General features: G+C 37.6%; 2 protein-coding genes across 2 annotated transcripts; one reads left to right on the top strand and one right to left on the bottom strand.

The window, feature by feature from the left end:
• Nucleotides 1-517: 517 nt before the first annotated feature.
• Nucleotides 518-1,096, top strand: LOC132784640 (general odorant-binding protein 99b). The gene has a single exon (XM_060790393.1). The coding sequence runs from the start codon at nt 540-542 to the stop codon at nt 1,005-1,007; it is 468 nt and encodes a 155-aa protein (XP_060646376.1). The 5' UTR covers nt 518-539; the 3' UTR covers nt 1,008-1,096.
• Nucleotides 561-2,931, bottom strand: LOC132785129 (uncharacterized). The gene is made up of 2 exons (XM_060791122.1): nt 2,845-2,931; nt 561-1,579 (listed from the first exon to the last, which is right to left on the bottom strand). Exons 1-2 carry the CDS (start codon nt 2,929-2,931, stop codon nt 1,094-1,096), a joined length of 573 nt encoding a protein of 190 aa, XP_060647105.1. The 3' UTR covers nt 561-1,093.
• Between the last annotated feature and the right edge of the window lie 19,088 nt (nt 2,932-22,019).

Below are 22,019 nucleotides of genomic sequence, written 5' to 3'. Positions count from 1 at the left end.
ATGGCGGTACTTCCACCTCAATAATGACTGCGAGTTAGTTTCCAATAGATGGCGTTATTGGCGTTGGCAGTTAAAATTCGATTTGAATCTTATCATCCAAAATAATCAATAATGAGTGAGAGTGCTGGTGTGATTTAAGTGAGTAAACTCGACGATAATATTCCCTTTCTAGAAATAATTACCTTTTTATGACTACCTGAGTTGATTATTAAGCAGTGTATACCCATTGCAGTATGTGAAGATAATCAAAAGCTTGTTTACTTTTTGTCTGCTCTTGATAGGAGTGGGCTTGGTTTACAGATGTGTCTTTATCACCCACTGAACGGTCGTAGTGAACCCTGACAATTAATGTATGACCTTTGACCCCATGATAAGGTAATCAATAAAGCAGTCAATCACTTATGTGTAGACCTTAGAAGGTGACTTCTAGCTGCTTGTTTCTGTGCGGTAACCTATAAATATAAATGCAATCGCAGCAAATATTGCAGTTTGCAAGCGGAGCATCTTCGCTGTTCAAGTCCAAGGCAAAGCATTTAAATATGAAAGTTTTCATTCTGCTGTTGACTCTGGCTGTTGCTTTGGCCGATGAGCACGAGCATCACCATCATCATCATCACGAGCATGGAGCTGGCTATGTGGTGAAGACACACGATGATCTGGTTAGATTCCGCGGCATCTGTGCCGAGAAGGTGCAGGCCACAGCCGAAGATGTGGCCAAGTTTGTCAAATGGGATTTCGCCGATGAGGAGAAGAGTCGTTGCTACATAAAGTGCGTCTTTGAGCAATTCGGTCTCTTCGACGCCACCCACGGATTCGATGTGCCCAAGATACACGAACAGTTGGCTGGAGGTCATGATGTGGATCATACGGATGAAACGCATCAGAAGATAGCCGCCTGTGCGGACAACAACTCCCAGGGCAGCGATGCCTGCACTTGGGCGTATCGCGGTGGCATGTGCTTCATGCGCTCCAATCTGCAGCTGGTGAAGCACAGCGTTCAGGCCTAAAGTGAACCCCATAGCCAGAACCCTGATCACGGCGCACAAGTTCAATTCATTTACTTGTTCAATAAATTTAATTTACGTTTTATACTTTATTCTGTAACCATCTGTTCCATATAATCCTGAACCCATCGGCCAAATCGACCCGATGTGGCACACTTGTAGGCCTCAAAGGCCCATTGTGCTGGCTGCTCCACGCGTCGCTCTTTATTGTTGCAATACTCGATGACCAACATCAGCTCCTCCATTTGGTTTTGTGCTGCGAATATCTTGGCAATGCGCTTCGCATTGTATCCCTCCTCGTCTGTCCAGAGTCCCAGCTGCGTCACCAGGCAGCGCAACGTTTCGGCATCCATGCCAGCAGCTTCGAAGCGACAGCTCTGCAGACTCGCCTGCATCTCCTCCGTGGTGGGCAGCTGCCAGGCAGACTTCAGTGCTGCCTCCGCTGGCATCAAGGCCAGAAGGCAGCAGCAGCAGCACATTAGTAGTAGATACATTATGCTCAAGCAACAACTGTTCTGACTGTCAACACGACTGCGACACACGCATCTCTTATATATAGAATCTGGCAGCTGACAAACCAGTTTCGATTAACGCGCTTGGCATTGACATTAACCCACAATTCATGGAAGTCGAAGCCGCGATTCTAATTGCGCTCTCATCGTGTCTGAGTGCGACTCGGATTCAGATTCAGATTCTGAGCTGCTTTGCTCCTCACGTAATTGCCACAAAACACAGAACGAACATGTAGCTGAGTTTTGGCTACAATGTTTAACCTGTGTACTCTTTAAATCAGTTTAGCTCACTATGCTATTAAATTTAACTTGGACTCATTTAAATTAGTTTAGTATTCATTTTCTGTAGAGTATCTCAAAGTTCAGCAAAGTATCTTTTTATCAGCCACGCTCAACTTATTTTTTGAGGAAGAGCAAGTTCGTTTGTACGCAATTTATTATTTAGTGAGTTGACTGATTTAAACATAAAAATATAACAATACTTTTTGCATTATAAACTCGAACTTGCTAATGATGAAAACATATTAAGTTACAATCATTGTAAGATTAATTTTATTTATTTTTGTATCATAACAAAAACGAGTCAAACTTGGTAATACACATTTATTTCAAATTGTAAAAGGATTTAAATAAACATACCACTCAATCGTCTCATAAAATGCTTAAGTCATTTAATTATTATAATTGTAGCTTTGAATTAAATTGTAAAGTACACAGAAATAGGCTGTAAACAATGTAATTATAATTAAGCTTTTAATGCTTAACATTTCATTGCAATTAATAGGTGTTTAGCACTTGCAACTTCTTCGTCACCTTCTGCATCTCTTTCCCCACACAATAAACTTGTCTAAATTGCAACTGCAATTATAAGCGTACGAATGATTGCACATTTCGAGGTTGCAATCAAACGTGAATTCTCACTTTAGCCTTTGACATGGTGGAACGGGTGATTTTTTCATGATTTGACTTTGTTTTTGTCTTGCCAAAGCACACACACACACACACATACTTGCATTCCACACTCCTTCCCAATATGTGGAGGCACATTATGCATGTGCTCGTAGAGCACACATAGAGAGACTTTCTCTCCGGTGACTGTGACTACTTCATTAACAAACTCGCTGTGTCGTTTTCACGCTGCAATACATCTTTCCGCGCCATTCAACTTCAACCCGTGCATATGTCAGGCGTCGTTTGACAAAGCTAATTTCATTGCGACGGGCTTACCGAACCGGGCTTATCGATACGTAAGACCGCAAACGCCAAACAAACACTTCACACGACCTATTCAATTATTTCTCAATTAAATGTCGTGTAAAGAAATCGACGTTGCCGTCATCCTCCTCCTCCTTCTCCTCCTCCTCGCCCCCTTTCCATCCATCATCGTCATCATCATAGCCATCATCGTCAACCATCGTCATCATCCTTCCTACCATCGATAAACACTTGACACTTTTTGGGGATCAAGACGAGGGCGGCTGCGGTAGACGAAAGGGGCGTGGCGACACTGCTTTGGGCGCATTCGCATAATACTCTCGTCTCGCAGTCAAAGGCAAAGTGATTTCAATTTGGTTTTTTCATTCGATTTGCATGCGGTTCGCTTAGTTTCTCATGCAAAACGTAGTTTCAAAGATCCAACTGAATTGCCAACCCAATTGTCTGTTGTTCCCCCAATCAACATAGCATCAACAAATGAAAACACAACAGTCTTTTTTTTTTTAGAAATGTGGTTAGAGTAAACGCAATAAAAAGAAAATACGTGTAATAATCTTTACAATATTACGAAGAAAATTTTGTCTGTTTTTATTAATTATTTTGAGTTTTCAATTAGGAAAGAAAAGAGAGTTTAAAAGCAGAGAGAAGTTAAAAAAACGGTGCAAAAATAAAATGTTGTATAAAATTAATAATTGCCAAAAGTAAATTTAGTTTTGATTAATTCCTAATTATTGATTTTTTATTTCCATTTTTGGGTAAGAAGTTAAAAAAAGATGCAAGAATAAAATGGTAAATTCTTCATTATTGAATGTCTTTCTACTTTTAGGTATCTAAAAATTCCTATATTTCTTCCTTCTACATTTACATTTATAAATTCCCTATTATATTATTATTTAAATCTTATACTTTGCATATATTTTCTATGCATATTTTCATCAATCTATTAATAATGAAATCTATTCAAATATTTTGTAATTTGTTTTTCTTAAATTTAAGCTGAGCTCAACGTTAAGTGCTCTTGAGCCGCATGTTCCTCAATGAGATCCATAATTGCCGGGATTATTTTTAAAGGCTTTTCCTAATTGGTGGCTTTAACGAGTTGCGCACAAAACGTTGCGATAATTCACTTACTGCAACATTCTCTTACTCCGTTTCCGCTCCCGCTCCCTTGTGGCTAAATCTCCACACCTTGCCCGGACCCTTTGGCACAGCACTTGGCTTTATTTCAAATTTGAGTCTTTTGTATTTGATTGTATATAAGGTTGGTTTTGGAGTTTAATGGTCTGCGATATGTTTCTTTTGATACGCATTGTTTCTGTTACTCTGCTCTGCTCTGTCGTCCTTGTTGGCGTCCAGTCTCGGAACTGTTTTCATGAACGTTATGCCCCAATGGGTCAGTGGCGAGCTGCGGGTCGCTCATTGAAGCTGCTCTAATTGCAACTTTGAAACTCAATTGGATGGATGCAGCAGACGAGGCAACAAATACAAATACACAAACATATGTGTGTGTGCACACTCGTCATACACTCACCAATTAAATATAAAATGTTTTGCGCTTTTCAGTTTCAGTTTTTCACATTCGCAAAATACACAGTTTATACACAGAGTAAAAAAACCACACGAACACACAGAGAAAAATGAGAACTGTGTTCACTTTGGCGCAGGGGCAGGCGAAAGGTCAGCTGCAGCTGCTCCATGTTGAATGGCAACGAGTGGTGGCAAGTGGCAAGTGGCAGGGGGCAAGTGGGCAGTTGGTTTGGGGCACACGTGCGTTTTGTTTTGAAGCAGCGGGAAATCCTTACAAGGACCTGCCAGCGATGGCTCCACTCGACCAGGCTCATGTGCAGCAAAGCGTGTGTCTGCATTTTAGTGCGCCAAACTTGGCAAGAGTCGAGAGTCGAGTTGAGTTGAGTCGCGAGTCGAGTTCAGTTTTGCCGGCAACAAATGCGACAGTAAAAACTTTGTTTGGCCCTCTACAGTATAGTATATTGGAGGACGCGCCTTTTTGGCCTAGGCGACACATTGTGCCAAAAGTTATGCCGGCCAAAAGTTTAGCCAACTTCTGCTGCTCATGATGCTGGCTGGCTTTCTAGCTTTCTGGATTTCTGCTGGCACACGAAGGCAGCAAAAGAAATGCTAGAAAATTGGAATACTTTCAAAAGTGCAAAGTTCTCAGAGCATTCTTATTTCATTTTTTCTTGCTCTATTTTTGATTCTTACACTCGACTTGAAGGGAACACACAGTGTATTGTGGGCATGGCAATTTGTAAGCTTAATTAATTATTAATTAGCGAATCTTTCGAACAGGCACAAAGCCAAACAAGTTCACTGCGGGCAGCATGGAAAACGGAAAACGGAAAAAAATAAATATAATAATTCATACTTATTTTAAAGGGACCTCGACTTGGGTCTCGACTCTCTCTAGTGGCAGGTTTTTTGCAATGTGGGGGCATGGGAAATCAGCGCGTGCGGCGGCTTTTGTTGACCACACAGTTCTCCGTCCGCGCGCATTAGCGTGGCTAAATTATGGGAGTCCTGGGGGGGGGGGCGGGAGGTGCTGAAGGGGCGTTGCCTGGGTGGACGGACTTGTGGTCGAGTGTCCACTTGTCGGTAGCTGACTCTCTGCGGACTGCGGACTGCAGTTGGTTGGTGGTAATTGGAATTAATTTAGCATTAAGCTGCATTTCTTTAGCCAACTTCTCTTCGACATTTTATATAATTTTTTTCTATTCTTCATATTCGCCATTCTGCTAAAGTGGACAGCAGCGTTAATTAATTGCGCTTAGCTTGCCGCAAATGGCAGTTGGCAATACTTTGCGCAGGGCGTGACCAGATAGCTGAAAATGCTCCCCACAGTCATTAGCGTTCGTCGGCAATTAGTGCGGCGGGGTCAAAAGGTTATGAAAGCCATCATCAGCCAAAGGCAAATGTCTTGAGAAATGCGCTTCATCGATTTGTATTGTTAGTTGCAATTAATTCGTTATTCATTTATCTTTTTTGCAATTCGCTGTTATCGAGATTTGTGCGAACAAAGGCAACAATTGCTGCTGGTCGGTCACACACGGCGTATGCGCAATGTCAAGTGCACAAATTGAGCGCGCAAGGCAGAGCGAGACAGCCTGCTGAGAGAGAGAGAGAGAGATAGAGAAAGACAGCGAGAAAGGGAGAGACAAGACACAACTTAGATAAACGTTTGTTGCTTTGGGTGTGGCTCTCGAACAGAGAAAGAGAGACCGACAGAGGAGAGAGAGAGAGAAAGATATCTAAAATCTGTCTGCAACTTATTGACATTTTCGCATCGCCTGGGTTGATTCGCAAGTTTGCAAGTGCCATTGGGCATATAATTATAGTACTTATTGACAAACAGCTAAGCAATTTATTTATTTTGCAGTGCCAGTAAAGAAACTGTATGCTTTATCTTAAGCATGCAAATGAATTATTTGGAAGTAAAGTTATTTATGTGAATGAAACAAGAGTTAAATATTCCATAAAAATTTGATTTTTTTACACTTTTGGACTTGCTGCTGAGTATTTATTTAAATATTCCATTGATTATTGTAGACACGTTAATTTTTCATAAAATATATTTGATTTTTGCAAAACTTAGCAAATTAAATAATTTAGAAAATATAACATTTACAATAGTATATTCAATATAGAATATGCTTAGTTCATGCGTAAAGTTTTGAATTAAAAATGCGCTACAATATTTAGTTTTTACTTTACTAAAATATAATATATATACGATAATTTATATAGTTCGAATTGTGTTGTCATCTACAAAAATATTTTAGGCAAGAACAAACAAAACAGCTCCTGGAACATATGTATGTACATATATAATATAACTTTCGATATTCATAGGTATCATGCAAAGACTTTCTTTCAATAAATATCTATACTATTTATTCCTTACATTGCTGAAATTCATTTTATTTTTTCATTCATTTTAATTTTTTTTCATCATCTGTTAAAATATGTATAATATTTGTTCTTTACATTGTTGATTATTATTTATATTATTTAATTTCATTATTTCATCAACTGTTTATGTAGAAAACGCCAAACTAGATTGATCTCTGAATTTTTTTACATTATTTGTCATTTTTTTTTAACATTATTATATTTTTGCCTATTGAGGGTTCTACAATAATAAAACTTCTCTTTTTTCTATGAACAGATACAAAAGCTATTATAATGTTTTATATTATTATTGCCATGTTTCTATTTATTAAGAATACTAAGAATTTCTAGAACTTTATTGAACTGCCCTCTCAGCCTGGCAGCTCACTCACATATTTGCGAATTCCCGTTGTTGCTCCTGTATCCTGTCTGCTTCTTGTTACTTTTATCTGTTTTGCATGTAAGCAATGTGTGGCCAACCCAAACTCTCAACTACTTTGCCACCTTCCTTCTGTTGCCCGCTTGGCATTGGCAACGACAATTGGCAAGTTGCACACACACATATTCCCGCTCTCTTTCACTCACTCTCTCTTGCTCACATTCCCAGTGTATGTGTGGAGCTCTGTTATCCGCTGGAGAACTCATTAACCTGCGTGCGCTGCAAAATCCTTTTGTTTGCCAACTGACAATCGGGAAGTTTCCCATGCCGATGCTGCTGCTGTTGTTGCTGCTGTTGCTGCTGCTGCTTGGTGGCCATTGTTATAAATTTATTGTAGATATATTCATTGTACTATTTTACGCTTGATTACAGCCAAAGGATTTTTGGCGCACACCACCCCCGACCACACTCGCACACACTCACACTCGTACACACTCAAAACCCACATCCACAATTGGCGTGGCGAGCATTGTTCGCTTTGCATTTGACCGAGCGACCGCGTGTTTGGCACTCTCTCCTGGCAACCATTAAGTGGATACGCTTATTATCCTTCATCCTTCGTTGGCGTTGATATGTGTATGGCTCCCCTTCTCCTCTTTTCTCGTGACCTCCACGCAAATCCCGTGTAATTTTATTCATAAACTCGACTAAAACACACTCTGCTGCTTAGGCTGCCAAAACCCACTTTGCTTGCTTTGGCTTTGCCGCGGTGGCATTGTTTTACTCTCGCTCTGGCAGTTGGCAGGACACCAGCCCAACCAGCCCAACCAGCCCAAGCAGACCAGACCAACAAAAAATCAAAAACATGCAGCACAGCAGGCGACTTGGCTTTTGTGTCGCAATGAATACAATAACCAAATTAAATAACCAAGGTGATGTGGCAGCGCATCTGCCAAAAAGGTTTCTCCTTTATGGGGTTAAGAAAGATTAAAGCTGTAGCTGCAATTAGCCTAAGCATAAATAGAAAAAGATATATACAAGATACTTATCCACAATTTGATTGACAACAATAAAACGTGGAAGCACTTGAGCGCATCTCGATTGTGTCTCGTCTAACATTCTGATTTTGATATGCATTTATGTTTATTTATTTACGTTTATTCGTCTAGAAATAAGTGCCCCAAGGACATTCTCATGCGTTGCCCTCACAAATGGCAAACAAATAATGAGATCGACATACAAGTTTCTCTCGAGTGCAACCTGCCAACACACAATCTTCCCACAACAACCGAGGACAGATGCACAGCTATATAGTTGTAGATACAGATACACACACACACAGATACACAGATACACAGTGTGCGTATTCTTTAGATACATTTGCTGAACCTTTTCTTCCACTTGAGCGCATGGCCTGCGAAACACTTCAAATCAATTCGAGAGTTCTGTGTGCATCGTTTAGTTTTTCCCTTCTCCAATTTTTGTATTTATTTATATTTGTATTTTGTTGGGAAAATGTGTTTGCTTTTTGGCAAATCGCCAGCAATTTAACTGCAATTAAATTGCAATTTTTACCACACACATTGCCATCAAAGAGAAGGAGGAGGAGGAGGATTGCACTTGGGCAAGGAGGCAAATTTCTCGCACAAAGCCTCTCAAGAGGAGCCACGAGGATTGCACAACCATTGTTGTTACCTTTGTGTAGCGAGCGTAAAAATAAAATACAAAAATAAAAAACAGAACCTTTTGCGGATTTCACAATTATTTTCGCACTAAAAACGCAGCTCACCTTCCTTCTACAATTTTCCTTTGGTCTTTGGGGCTTTTCCGGCGCCTCTTGACTTGCTGCGGCTTTTATTGTTGTTGCTATTGTTGATGTTGTTGTTGTTGTTGGTGTTGCTGTTGCTCGTGTTGAGTTTGTTATTGCTGCTGTTGCTTTCCTTTGTGCGCGGCGCATAAACAAAATGGCCGACTTCTTACCTTGCCCAGCACCTCCTTTTGCTTATCCTTTTCCCTCTCTCTCTCTCTTTCTCACTTCCCACTACCACTTGCTTTCTCTCGCTCGAACTTTAGCTGCCAGCTGCTTGTGTTTTATTATTTGTATTTTTATGATATGCCCTGTGTCAAATAAACCACATTTTTCCTTTGTGCAACATAATTGCTGAGCTCATGCAAAGACTTCGCTTTTGATTTTGTGGTTTCGGTGGTTTGCTGCTTTCTTGGCATCTTGAGGCAGCTGTTGCCACTGCGCTGCTAGGTGTTCTAATCGTGGCTCAAAGACGCTCAAGTTTACAGTTAACAAAAGAAACTTATTGCGCATTGCTGAGCAAAGTTAAAGCTCAATAAAAAATTGTGGCTTCAAAATTAATGATTTTAATAAATTCAATTTAAATTTGTTGTCGTTTTTAATTTTCTTTATTTTCAGCAGTGACTGTAGACTATATTTATAAAACTTTGAGCCCTTAAAAAAAGAGATAAATAATAAAAGAAAAAGCTAAAGTGATCTATTAATGTCACTCTTCAAATTATATTTTGTTTGTATTGTTAATTGACATTATTGTAATTGAAATTGTAATTAATAAGAATAGATTTGATATCAATTCTTCATTTTTTATCAAATAAATAAATAATATATCTCCATAGCATTCATTCCATATATTCTTCATTAAGTATAGAAATCTTAGAACATTTTATTTATAACCTATTTATAATTGGCTATATTGTAATTAATATTGATGAGTAAGTAATAATACTTGTTGTCTTAGAAGCACCATTGCTTATTCGAAAAATAAATATAAACCTCTCTCAATTTGTGTAGCTCTCATTCCATATTTTACTCATTAAGTTCATGTTTAATTACAGCCATCTTGAAACGTGTAAGAATTGCAAGATTTGAAGGGGCAAATATTAATTAAAATAAAATAAAATCAGGCGCCGAAAGGTGCCAAACCAAGGACCAAGGAGCTCTCGCTCTCCGCTCTCCGCTCAGGCGTGTGTTGAATATTTAATTTAATTAAATTCACTTGGAAAATAACTTTGAATTAAACAAGACAGCAACAGCTAAAGCATCGGCAGAGCGACAGCGACATCGACATTGCCATCGTCAACAACAATAACAAGAAGGCACAATGAAGGCGGCGACAACGTAATGAGAAAAATTTGCATAAATATGTTCTGGCTGGTTGGTGTTTGTAGCCGAACGGAAAGTTGCTCCTTGCACAAAAGTTCGAAGGTGACAACCAGCAACCAGCAGGATGGCTGCTAATCCTTTGGCAACCAAAATGATGCCAGATGCCAGCGCCACACGAGGCAAGAGGCACGAGAGTCGCTTCATCAAATGCCAAAATTAAATTTAGAACTAAACAATTTTCATCGCATGCGATTGACACGACATCGCATCGCGCCCTGCTCCTGTCACGCTGGCAAGGATAACAACATTTCCAAATGTTAACAAAAATAGTGAAGAATAGAAATTTGCTACTTATTAAAAAAACGTAAAGTAAGCGAGAAGTGCAATCCAATGAAAATGATGAGCACGTGCCGTGCATAATCACTGCGGTCTTCGTCCTTACACCAACACAACCATTTGTCCTCACAGGCGGCTGCATCTAATCCTGATTCCGACGGCTTAATGTCACCAAAACATATTTCACTTTCGAATTGAAAACAAATTTTCATTTTTCTTTTTTTTCTATTTTGTGAGCGGGGGGGGATTTGCGTTTTTGGCAAGTTACAAAAATATTTGTATGCCGTCTAAATTGTTATCCCTTTATGTGCTCAAGTGTGTGTTCGTCGACTTGTCGCTGTCCCAGTTGTTATTGTATGCGTATCGTATTTTGTGTGTGTGTGGTTACTGGTCACTCGCTTTAGCTTTAACTGGTCTGCAATTTATTTGAAGTGTCCTTTTCCGGCCAGGACTTCTATCTCTCTGTCTGTCTGTGTTGCCTTGTTGCTGATGCATGAATTATGCGTTTTTGCTGTTTTTGATCATTTTTGGCCAGCACCATTTGAATCATTTTTTTTTGCGGCCACAACTTTGAAACTTTATGTGCACGCTACAGTGGAGCAAATAGCAATGTGATAAATGTACTAAAAATAGCAGTATACTAAATATACTAAAAATAGTATATAATGAATATATCAAGTATACTAAATTAAAAGTACTAAATACTAAATATAGTAAGAATACTAAACAGAAATACTAAATATAATAAAAATACTAAATTAAAATAAAATTTCTGTGTTTGCCTTTCTAATTAGTCATGCTTAATACGGGTTACCTTAGAGTAAATTACATCTCTCAATATACTAAAAATAGTATATTCCTAATCTAGTAAAAATACTAAATTAAATTTAAATGTTTGTGTTTATCTTTTTAATTAGTTATTCTTAATGCTGGTTACCTTACAGTAAATTACATCTCTCAATATACTAAATATGGTATTTACTAAATATCCTAAAAATACTAAATTCAAATTAAATTTTTGTGCTTGCTTTTGTGATTAGTTATGCTTAATGCTGGTTACTTTATTATTAATAGCAGCTCTTAATATACTAAATGTACTAAAAACAGTATATACTAAATCTACTAAATATACTAAATTAAATTTAAATTTTTGTGTTTATCATAACAATTAGTATTGCTTAATGCTGGTTACTTTAGAATTAATCGAATTAATTACTAAATATACTACAAACAGTATATGCTTGATATACTAAAAATACTAAATTCAAATTAAATTTTAGTGTTTGTCTCTTCAATTAGTTATGTTTAATGCTGGTTACTTTAGAGTTAATTACATCGCACTCTAAATTCAATTGCATTCCCACATTTTTTGAGGACTTCCTAGAGCGCTGTCAACCACTGTCGCACCCCTTTTTGGACCCTTTGCTGGGCTGCTCTAATAAACTTAACAATAACCGCTTTTTTATCACCCCCTTCCAGTCGTTTGCCATAAATAATTCTAATAATAAATTAAATGCATCCGTTACAGCTTGACTCAGTTCAGTGATGAGTGAATGTGAATGTGAATGCGAATGAGAGTTGTGAGTGTTCCATAAACGATTTGCACCCCCATTTGTCTTGCCAGCAGACCAGAGATCAGGCCGAGAGACCGAGAGACAGTTATCCTTGGCAGTCGGGCGTAAGCACACAATGATGATGCCCAACAGCATCCTTTCATGAAATGTTTTTTTTTCTTTCTAAATTTGATTTGTGTTTGGTAAATCGCTTGAGCGTGACAAACAAATTGAATTAAACTGTTTGTTACCTACAACTCTACAGATTTTAATTACCAATTGGCCACCTGGCCAAGAGCTGGGAGTCGTGGATCATTGGGCACTCAATCAAAGTGATGCACACACATAATGAAGTTATTTACACACTTTTCGTGTCTCAATTTGATGGGCGCTAGCGGCAAATGAAATTTGTGTTTGGTGTGCGGAATGTCACACACAGACATCACCCACAACAACCGTTCTTTTCCCTTCCACATCCACTTCCCCATCTCTAGGGCAAAAGCCACCAGTCAACGGGCAGAAAGACAGCCACCAGCTGCCCGTCAGCAACCCCATTGTTTGGCTTGCCTTTTGACACGAGATGTTGCCAACACAGTTCCAGAGCTCCCAGCGGAGAGCAGCAGCAGCTCCTCACCTTTTGCTTGGCTCGAATATGAATTACAAAGTGTTTTTTGCACCCGCCGCGTCGCATCCCAAAAAAAGGGCGTTACACTTTGTGGGTTTGGGGCGCGACGTTTATTGGCAACACAGCGGCAAAGTCGCAACCCCAGCGATTCCTGCCGCTCTTTCTACAGTACACAGACAATTGCAAAGTGTGATACTTCGACTGAAATGCTTTTGCACAGCTCAGCCCCCCGCCTTGTCCTTTGCCGCATTGTCGTGGCAAATGCAAAGAATATGTTTTACTGGCATTTGAATTATATTGAAGTGCTCCAAGCAGCGAGGGGAAGTCTATTGGTCGACTGTGACTGTGCTGTTCAGCTGTTGACATTTCATTGAAAATTGGAAATTATCTTATGACTCAAGTATTTAGGCTATTGATAAAGGAAATTGTGACAGTGCGCCATAATTTCAATGGGGAGGGGGAGTTGAAGCTAAAGTTATTTTGTGGGTTCTGTGGGTAGGTAAAAGTGTGGGGCAGTCTTGGGGAAGTTCTCATAAGAAAAACAGAAGTAGGCTCAGAGAAAGCATTTATTGATATAAGAAAATATATTCATATATTAAAGTGTTGTTTACGTCGGAAATTTATTAATTTTATACAATTTTGTTAAGCGATTCATAGATCAACTTATTTCTCTATATTTCTAATTGTACGTGAAATATTATATTAAACATTTAAATTATTAACCTATAATACCGTGAATAATTTGAATCTTGGGAAGCTAGTGAAATATATTAATACATATTGATATAGGAAAATACATTCATTTATCAAAATGTTGTTGACGTCGGAATAGAATCTTTCTATTTGATTAGCGATTCATAGATTTACTTGGCTCCCCATATTTCTAATTGTAGGTGAAATATTTTACATTTAAATAGTTAACCTATAAAGCCTTGAATAATTTAAATCTTGGGGAAGCTCTTATAATAATGGTAGAAGGAGGCTGAGAGAGATCTTTTTTGGAAGGTATTCGGTAGTGAAATATATTAATGTTGATGTAGGGAAATATATTCATATTTCAAAATAATGTTGACGTCAGAAGTTAATTAATTTTATACAATCTTTCTATTTCATAAGCGATTCATAGATCAAATCAATGAAATATGTTACATTTAAATTATTAACTTATAAAGCCGTGGAAATGAATAAGTTAATAGGTTTAAGGATATAATTTTTAATGTATTCGCTTTATGCAAATTAAGAAACTTTTGATAAGAACTTGGGAATTCATTGGTAGACAATTTAGTTAAACCAAAATTGATTTTATTGCGAGCTATTATAATATATAAATATATATATTTTAATTGGTATCAAAATAGTACAATAAATAGATTATAAATTGAAAGTATCTAATTAATAGATTTCTAGTTAAAAAAACTTCGACTTAAACTTTAATAGAATCTTTTAAATAAAGAAGTATACCGAAATCATCTCTTTCTATTAGCTTACAATATATGTATTTAAATATTTGTCTCAATATATAAATTCCATATATAAAGCAATTCGCACTAAGTTACTGTCAAAGAATTCTTATTTTTTTTAAGGAAATCTCATTTGGCAACATAAAACGTCTTTTCCTGTGCCTCAAGTTTCCGAGTCTCCTGGCAATCGTAAGTGGCCACAAAACTCAAGGGGAACAATTATGTGCAGCATTTAAAGACTAAATTTCCTGGAATTAAGTGGTCTTTGCTCAGGCAAAAAAGCTTCTGCTAGGGTCCAGCATAAGCGACGCCATTGCCAGGTTGACAGCGACGTCGACGTCGACTGCGGCAGCGACAGCGACAGCGACTGCGCGAGCGTTTCAAGAGAAAGAAATAAGTAATGAATGCGCGCACAATGGAAACGAAACCGATGCGAATCACTTGAACACATAAACTTATGTATTGTATATGTATACTTTACACATAACTTCCAATTGTTGGCATTATGTGCGCATTTCAAGAGAGAGTGAGAGAGTGAATCGGGGGCAGTACTTGGGCAATATACATATCGAATACAATATATACAAAAATGAATGATTCGTTTAAGCGTACAATGAACACGCGAGTGGCCCGTTTTTTTATGAAGAGTAAGTAGAGAGCAACAAAGAGCGCGTTTAAAAAACTTCTCGACCATTGTTCGTTGGCATTGTGCAATGTGTTAAAAAGTTGTAAGCATTATTCCAGAGTTCTCGATCTCATTTTTTTGATCCCCTCAGCTGGCTGCGCATGCGTGGCGTCATCTAATATTATATTTCCGACACACGGCGCATCCTGCACCCAAAGTTGCTTCGAAGAAATGCGAACAATCTGTTTTTCTTGAACTCTTGGTGAAATTGTAATTCAATTAAATGCGGATCCAATGTGGAACACTTGGTACTTGGAACTTCCTACTTTTTGCCTATTGTTCGACGATAATTGCAGTTGTAATTGATATTTGTAGTGCGTAATTCAATTAAGTGCTTCGACAAAAGATTAATTGTGCGGCATGGGCGTGCCAATAACTACAAGAGAGTGAGAGAGAGAGAGGGGGATGTGGAAATTGCTGTTTCGTAGGCTGCAACACAATGACAAAGCCAAAAAAATGTTCATAGCTCATGAGTGCTCATTGCTCATACGCCATGGATGCCAGCACGTTGCGCTCGAACATGATATAAAGCGTACGTGTGTGTGTGTGTGTGTGTTTGTGTGTAGCTAGAACTATGTCACGCCACGCACACCACAAAACATGACGTCAAGCGAATCGAAGTAGAATGTACTACTTATAATTTGTATAACTTAATGTCCGCTCGGCACATGGCAAATTATGTTTGACAAAATACTCTACGACGAGTGTGTGTTATAAAAGACAAAATAACTTTGTTAACGAGGCTCTTAAGCACACGCACGCACACACACACACCACTCACACCCATACACTCACATATGTCCTTACACACTTCTCGCCAAATGGCAGCGTATAAAAAGTACGTGAATATGTCAGCAGAAGAATGCCACAACAACAACTTGGCTGGCAGAAGGCATCAAGATGGAGACGATTTGGGGGGTGCGAGATGGTTGCACATTATCCTTTGCTAGAAATGCTAATGTTCTCCCAGTTGCTTAGAGAGTATAACCGAAAACGAAAGCGGAAAAAAGCGAAGAATAAACATAAATATGCAAATGTGCCTGCGGCATAGTTGCTGACTTGATATGAAGTCGTTAATGTGCTAGATGATAGCGTTTTTTATGATATCTAAATAACGGGGTACATTGGGAGCCCAATTCCATTTGTTTGAATTGGAGCGAACACCCAAAGAAAATAGATTCCATATCGGAACAATATTTAAAACTATAAATAAAATAAATTCTGAGAGAAGCCTTGGCAATTTTTTACTAGAATCTTGAGATAAAGAATCTGAGTAGTATATAAAAGGTTGCTATTAAAATTTGCTCAATTTATGTAAAGAAAAAAGAAGAAATGAAATAATTATTCTCATAGCTTCAGAAAATAATAAATTCAATATTCAATTTCATTATGTTTTCTGTATAATTATTTTATTTTAAGGCATTTTCATAACTGTAGCAAAACATTCTTTTGATATAAGTTTAACTACTTTTATGAATAAAGAAAAAATTTAACTCCTTTGCATTTGTTTTCTTTTTTAATAGAATATAATATAATATAAATATTTTTAAACAATTTTTGTAAAGGGTTACAACAAGTAGCTTTTTTCTTTATAATCTTTTATTAAACGATTATAATAAAATTTTTTATTAATATCTTGAACTCTTTTCAGAGAGAAGACTTTGTTTATGTTGGACTTCATTGTTTTCTTTTGTACATAATATAACATAGTTTTACCTTTGTTACCTTTGAGAACCTTTTTATAAGTATAGCAATTTATTGTTGATATCTCTGTAACCCTTTTTGTATAAAATCAATTCAATAACTAGCGCATTTCGAATTCGTTGCACTTCTTTTCTGTAATTTTTCCGCTGAATTTTATATGACATTTTTTTGTTGCTGTATTCGTTTTTTTTTATTTTGGGAGCACATTATCGAGGGCGTTTGCTATTTGCTACAGCAATTTGTACACTAGACAAAATTTGAATAAAAATGTGCGTAAATTGCAGACATGAATGCTATGTTAGGTTGGCAGTTGAAGGAATTGAACAAAGGATGAACTGATTCGATTCGATTCGATTGCTTTCGCTTGCTGTTTCACTTCAATGCGATTCATTTCGATTCGATACGAGAGACACATAACAAAGTGTTAACAATTCGAAGCTCAAGAACAAATGCCAAGCTCGAAAACTCTTAAGACACCCCCTGCTAAGAAGGGGGAGTCTGTGTATTTGAAGGAGGGAAAGGGAGTTGCCAAAGAATTTCATTGCAACGTTTTTGGATGGCAAAACGAGAAATTTGCATGATTTAAATGCCGTTTTAATTGAGTTTCAACGGGCAGCAGAGCCAAAGGCGTGGCATTGCGGGAGGGGGAGGGTGGCATAACCCCCCGTTGACGTGCAATGCCAACAAGCGTTTAACCACATTTGAAATGAAATTTGCCACCAGCTGGGAGAGTGAGCAAGAGGCAGAGCGAGTGAGAGAGAGAGAGAGAGAGAGAGGGGATAAAGTTGAACATGTCGCATGCCGCACACAAGACGAAGTTGAAGGCACATAAAGCATGGCACACACACAACTGTTAGTGAATGTGAGTGTGTGTGTGTGAGTGTGTAGTATGTGTGTGTGCTGCATGCCTGGGGGCGTTGCGATGCCAAGTGGTCAGAAGCTTGGCTCGCCATTGCAGTTTGTAATTATGAAACTATGCAATGAGCATGAATGTGATATATGTGTGTGCCTGTATATGTGTGTGTGCGTGTGTGTGTATGCTTCCGGCTACCATTTGAGCATACCACATGCGCTTTTATGTGCCTGCCACAGTAGCTGTAGCCGTACATACGTGTGTGTGTGTGTGTGTGAGGCACTCGTATCTTTGAAACTTTTCTCATTGGTTGCGGTCGCCGCCCCTCGCAATCGAGTGCGCACAGCCATTGTGTGTTCGTGTGTGTGTGTGTGTGTGTGTGTGCCGCAAATCGAAATCAATATCACGTTGTATCCTTCAGCTGCAACAAAAGGAGCTGCTGATTGACAGAAACAATTCACACACACACACGCACACACTCACAATTATACATATATATTTAACGGGAGGGAGAACTGAAGAACAACCCTTCAACACTCAACTACATTTTGATTAAAACTTTATTCCGAAAAATACAAAAGTACAAAATAAAAGCGAACAACTCGAACACCAACTGTATTTCCTTTGAGGCCGCACACACACATACATATGTATGTATATATGTATATAATACATGTTATATGGATATGTATAAAAACAAAAACTACTCGATCAACAATGCGCACAAAGGACAACTGACGACGAGTGAATCCTTTATATTGCTCTGTTCTGCTCTGCGCTGTCAATGCTCAAAGGCAACAAGGGGTAGCTTGAAAGGACTATTCGTCCTGTCCCCTCCCTCCCTCCGCTACCCCTCCGCTGCTCCTCGATCTTTTTGCCCGTTGCTTGTTGCCTCGCTCATGTCCTCAGTGCAAAAGCTGCGAAATAAAATGTATTTCTTGCATTGTTCCCAACTATTTATTTATTTTATTTCTGTCCATTTTAGCTCTATCACTTCTACCACTCCCCTTCCACTCCCTCTCTTAGGTTGTACCCACTTGTATGTCTCTTTCTCCCGCAACCAATTCCATTCCCTATATAATTCCTTTGACTATTTTTATAGCGTTGCTGGCTTTCAATTTATTTTAATATTGCTTTTATACAATTTACTTTTCTCTCTTTGCCTCAGTTTTTTTTATTGTTATAACTCTCTCCACCCTTCCTCCTTTCTTCACCCTCCTTTCGTCGGTGCCTCGCTCTTTTGGCCTGTAGCCGACATTCCTCTGGCTGCTCCTCTTTTGTTCTTTCCCTCCTCGCTTTCAGTTTTTTTTTTTTTGGAGTAGCTCTTGAGTTACGTTGCCATTTTTGTGTGCGTTTCGCTCTTTATTATTTGAGCATTTATTTTGCATATTGTATTTTATGTTTTCGTTTTTACACTCCTTTTGTTGCTGCCTTTGTCCCTTAAGTGTCCAATAGTGGGGACTTTAGTTATTGTTTTTTTTCCTCTGTGTGGTTTTTCGCTTTGTTTTTTTTATTGCTAGTGTTTAACATTTGACGTTGGTAAGAAGTCAAGGAATACAAAAGGAAGATAGTGTAACTAAATATTAACTAAAACAGAAAAGGAAGATAAAAAATAGTTTTTGCGATTGTTGCTTAGTTATATTATTGAAATTATTTAGGGTGAAAAGTGGGTTGTCTTGCTAATGTGGCTTTAAAACTAAGTCGCTTACTTACTTAAAGGTTGGCGTTGGTAACAAATCAAAGAAAACATGAGTGAAAGAGTAACTACGTCTTAAAGGGCATCTCATAAAGATGGTTGCTATTATTGTTTTCTTTCTATATTATGTTTGCATTGAAATAGTTCCCATATTATAAAATAATGATAAAATAATGATAAATACAATTTTTCATTATTATTTATATAATTTTTGTGTTGTTTTAACATTTTACGTTGTAACAAGTCGAAGACAATTAGAGGGAAAGATAATTCAAATTGTTTTGAAGAAATTGAAGTTTTGAAGAAATTGAAGGGAAGAGAATGTATAATCGTATTGTTATTTTTTCTTTGACAGCTTTATATTATAATAATATTATTCAATTCGTATTAGTATAGGAACTATGTACATAAGGCAAGCACAATGATATTTACAAAGATTCATTAAGGCAGCTTTGTAAACGAAGTGAATTATTTATCATTAAGAAAGCGCTGCAAAAAAAGTGCTAAAATCAAGAATTAAATTTGAAATCCATATTATATATCAAACTTGAACCAAGAAGGTTTATTATTAAATAGAAATTTGTATTCCACTTTTCAATCTATTTTTTTCTCTTTCTGTTTACAAATTAAATTTAATTACTCTATACTTTACTGATCGCCGTGGAGTTAAGTTTAAGTGATCCTTGATGATCTAATCAACTTTGTTGATGAAATGCGAACAATATAATTTGCATATGCTCGAAACCGTGTGCCAATTAACACAATGCCAATCTGACCCACGTGTCCATGTCCTGCCCAAAGTCCTCCACTTACGATGCGATTTGTTGTCAATTACCGCACACACAACACACACAACAAACGCACACACACCACGTAGAACCTCATACCGAAATCAACTGTTGGATAAACATGAACACCCCGCTAAGCGATGCATTTAGATATTTATCGCACTTGGCTCAGCTAGTTCTCCCCTCCCTTCCTTCCTCTCTCTCTCTCTCTCGTCTCACTCCCTCTCATTGGCTCTCACGCAATGTCAACCGCAGAGACAACACGTGACTTTTGTGCAGAGTTTTAAAATCGGTAGGACTTTTGACGAGCGACGTTTGATGATGATGATGATGATGATGAGGACACGACGCGGCTGCTGATGGCAAAACAATGTGCAAAGTAAAAAACCAAAAAAAAAAATATAATAGAAAGGAAACCACCCCAACTCTCTTCATCTGATCTGATCGTTTATTTAGCATAAGTACAAACATAAAAAATAAACTAATGGGGTACAGTTACGGTCTGTTCCATTCTATACAATACACACATTAATCACATATTGGAACGGAACCAATATGAAATACATAATCACAATGACACGATGCGTCGGCTGGGATAAAAGAAGAAAGCAGCTTGCTTTTGCTTGCTTCCCCAACAAAAAGAAAGCAGCCCAGACAAATGTAAAAAATCATTTGAAAGACACAAACACACAAAAAACAATATGTAAATTATGAATATTGTGTAAACAAATCGAGTGCATCAAAAGAACTGAGCGGGAGAACGAACGAACAGCCATTAGCTAGACGAACCCAGCTACTGTATTAAATCAGAGAAGCCCATAGACGAGCACTACACAAACACATACAGAATGGATCCTATCATCTCTCTGCACTGTGCTGTCTGCTTGGGCGGCATAAAAATTGATTTCTCATCGCGTCAGTTGCTCAACAGGCAGTCAGGTTGGGTTTCCGTATGGACACTCTGCTTATTAGCTGACTGAACTAGCCTCATTGACGACGTCGCACTGTGGGGCAAGTGTTGGCAAAAGAGAAGAAAATGAATTATATTGAAAATAATGTTTAATTTGGAACTGAAACGAATAACAAATTTGAATAATGTATGGCAATAAGAACTTACTATAAAGACATGATTTAATATACTATTATTTGGTTAAACGAAACTTGATGCGATAACATATGATATGTTAAGATAACGTATGAGTATGAGGTTTGCCTTAAAGAAGCTTTTCTTAAATGTGTTGTTATGGTACTTTATTGCTGTACTGGTTCAATTACTTAATAAATAAATCAAATCTAAAAAAGTTAACTTACGAACTTTATGGAAATATCTTATATTGTAGAAGATTATAATAATAATAATAATAATAATGAATAAAATTCAAATATAAATATAACTCTCAATAATTCTAAAGAAAGCATAAAGAAACCATGCAATATTAATCATAGTGTCGAACAACTTATTTATTAGTATTCTAAGTTCTCTATTGAATATTCTTTATAATAATAATGAAATTAATGTTAATTTTGAACAACATAATAACCAATAGAACAAAAATTAATACTACTGCATATAACAAGGCATTATGTAGGATTAGTTTGTTATTTTTAAAATGCTAGTATTAATTAAGTTTAATAACAATTTAAATAACTCTAAAACTATTACTACTACCATCATTAATGTCAAATAATAAATTGCAGCATTATGATGCAAATAAATAAAAAAAAAGTAGAAAATTATCATAATTATTATTTTGAATGAAATAACCAATACAATTCCTTATTGCACGTTGAAACTCTTTAAAGCGCAATAAATCGCCGATTTAATACATTGTCTTGTTTTACTGACTTATTTCAAATTTATAGATTTCCTGCCCCACTGTGGCAGCCACTGATGTGCCACTGTGCGCGACTGTGGCGGTGTCTCTTGGTGCGGCAAAAGGTCTGGGCCACCTACTTTACACGTTGGCTACTTGAAATGGCATTTGTTGTCTTTTCATGGATATTTCTTCTCTTTGTCTCTGTCTCTCTCTGTCTACTATCTCTCGTGTTTTTTCTCTGTGTCTGTTAAAAAAACAAAATAATATTTCAAAGCGATGAAGTAGCGGGGAGGGGAGAGTCGACGCAGAGGGAACCTGCCAAATTAGTTGCTATGTAGCCTTATGACCCGGTGCTTGAC

Source organism: Drosophila nasuta, chromosome 2R (assembly GCF_023558535.2).
Source record: "Drosophila nasuta strain 15112-1781.00 chromosome 2R, ASM2355853v1, whole genome shotgun sequence".
Lineage (NCBI taxonomy): Eukaryota > Metazoa > Arthropoda > Insecta > Diptera > Drosophilidae > Drosophila > Drosophila nasuta.
Note: the sequence above shows the minus strand (reverse complement) of the source record. Positions and strands in the feature narration are given on the sequence as shown.